Source organism: Terrapene carolina, unplaced genomic scaffold (assembly GCF_002925995.2).
Source record: "Terrapene carolina triunguis isolate 2854851 unplaced genomic scaffold, T_m_triunguis-2.0 Scaffold433, whole genome shotgun sequence".
Taxonomy (NCBI): Eukaryota; Metazoa; Chordata; order Testudines; family Emydidae; genus Terrapene; species Terrapene triunguis.
The window spans coordinates 132,668-133,609 of record NW_020664784.1 but is presented as its reverse complement, the minus strand read 5'-3'; the positions used below and the strand labels follow the sequence as shown (position 1 = coordinate 133,609).

The 942-nt window shown below is 70.3% G+C and overlaps 1 protein-coding gene across 1 annotated transcript in view; it reads left to right on the top strand.

Moving 5' to 3' along the window:
• AGFG2 (ArfGAP with FG repeats 2) overlaps nt 1-942 on the top strand; it is a 7,285-nt gene that overhangs the window by 389 nt on the left and 5,954 nt on the right. Inside the window, 1 exon segment of the mRNA XM_029913065.1 lies at nt 659-752. Coding sequence (XP_029768925.1) covers nt 659-752 — 94 coding nt within the window.

Below are 942 nucleotides of genomic sequence, written 5' to 3'. Positions count from 1 at the left end.
CTGCTCGGGCGCGCTGGGAGTGGGGGCGGGGCTTCGCGTGCTCGGGCGCGCTGGGAGTGGGGGCGGGGCTTCGCGCGCGCGGGCTGCTCGGGCGCGCTGTGAGTGGGGGCGGGGCTGCTCGGGGGCGGGGCTTCGTGTGCAGGGGCGATTTGTGGGCGTTGGGAGTGGGGCGGGGCTAGGGGCGGGGCCAGGGGAAGGCGGGGCTTTGTATCCCACCCTCAGCTCAGCGCCAATCTGATCCCACCCTTCCTGCCCCACCTCACACGGGGGCAGGGGGGGCTCCTGCAGCCCCATTTCCTGCTGGGGGGGCGATCCCCCTGCCTTCTCCATGGGGGATCTCACGCTGCCCCCCTCGGCTCCCCCAGCCCCCGTGCAGCGTGAGCCCCCGGCGCCCCCCAGGTCAGCGCGTTCGTAACGCAGTGGGCAATGCGGAGGCGCTGCCGAGGGGAGCAGGACCAGGGCACGGGGCGCCTTGGGACTTCCCAGGCCTTGGCCTTGGCCTGATTCTCCTTGAGTGCGTGGCCTGGAAACCAGGACGCCTGGGTCCTGTCCCCGGCTCGTGGAGGGGGCGTCTGGCCAGGTCCTCCGAGTCCCAGAGCCCTGCTGGCCCCTCGGGCTGGCGGAAAAGGCAGAGCCGTAATCCTTGTCTCCTTTACAGCCGGGGCCTGAACCCCCCGCACCGCGTCAAATCCATTTCCATGACCACCTTCACCGAGCCCGAGGTGCTGTTTCTGCAGGCCCGCGGCAACGAGGTGAGAAGCCAGGGACGGGCGTTGATTTCCTGTGTTACGCCAGTGCCGAGCTGAGAGCCCACTGCACATAGAACCCAGGAGTCCGGGCTCCCAGCCCCGCCTGCTCTAACCCACCAGCCCCCACTCCCCTCCCAGAGCCAGGAAGAGAACCCAGGAGTCCTGGCTCCCAGCCCCCCCTGCTCTAACCCAC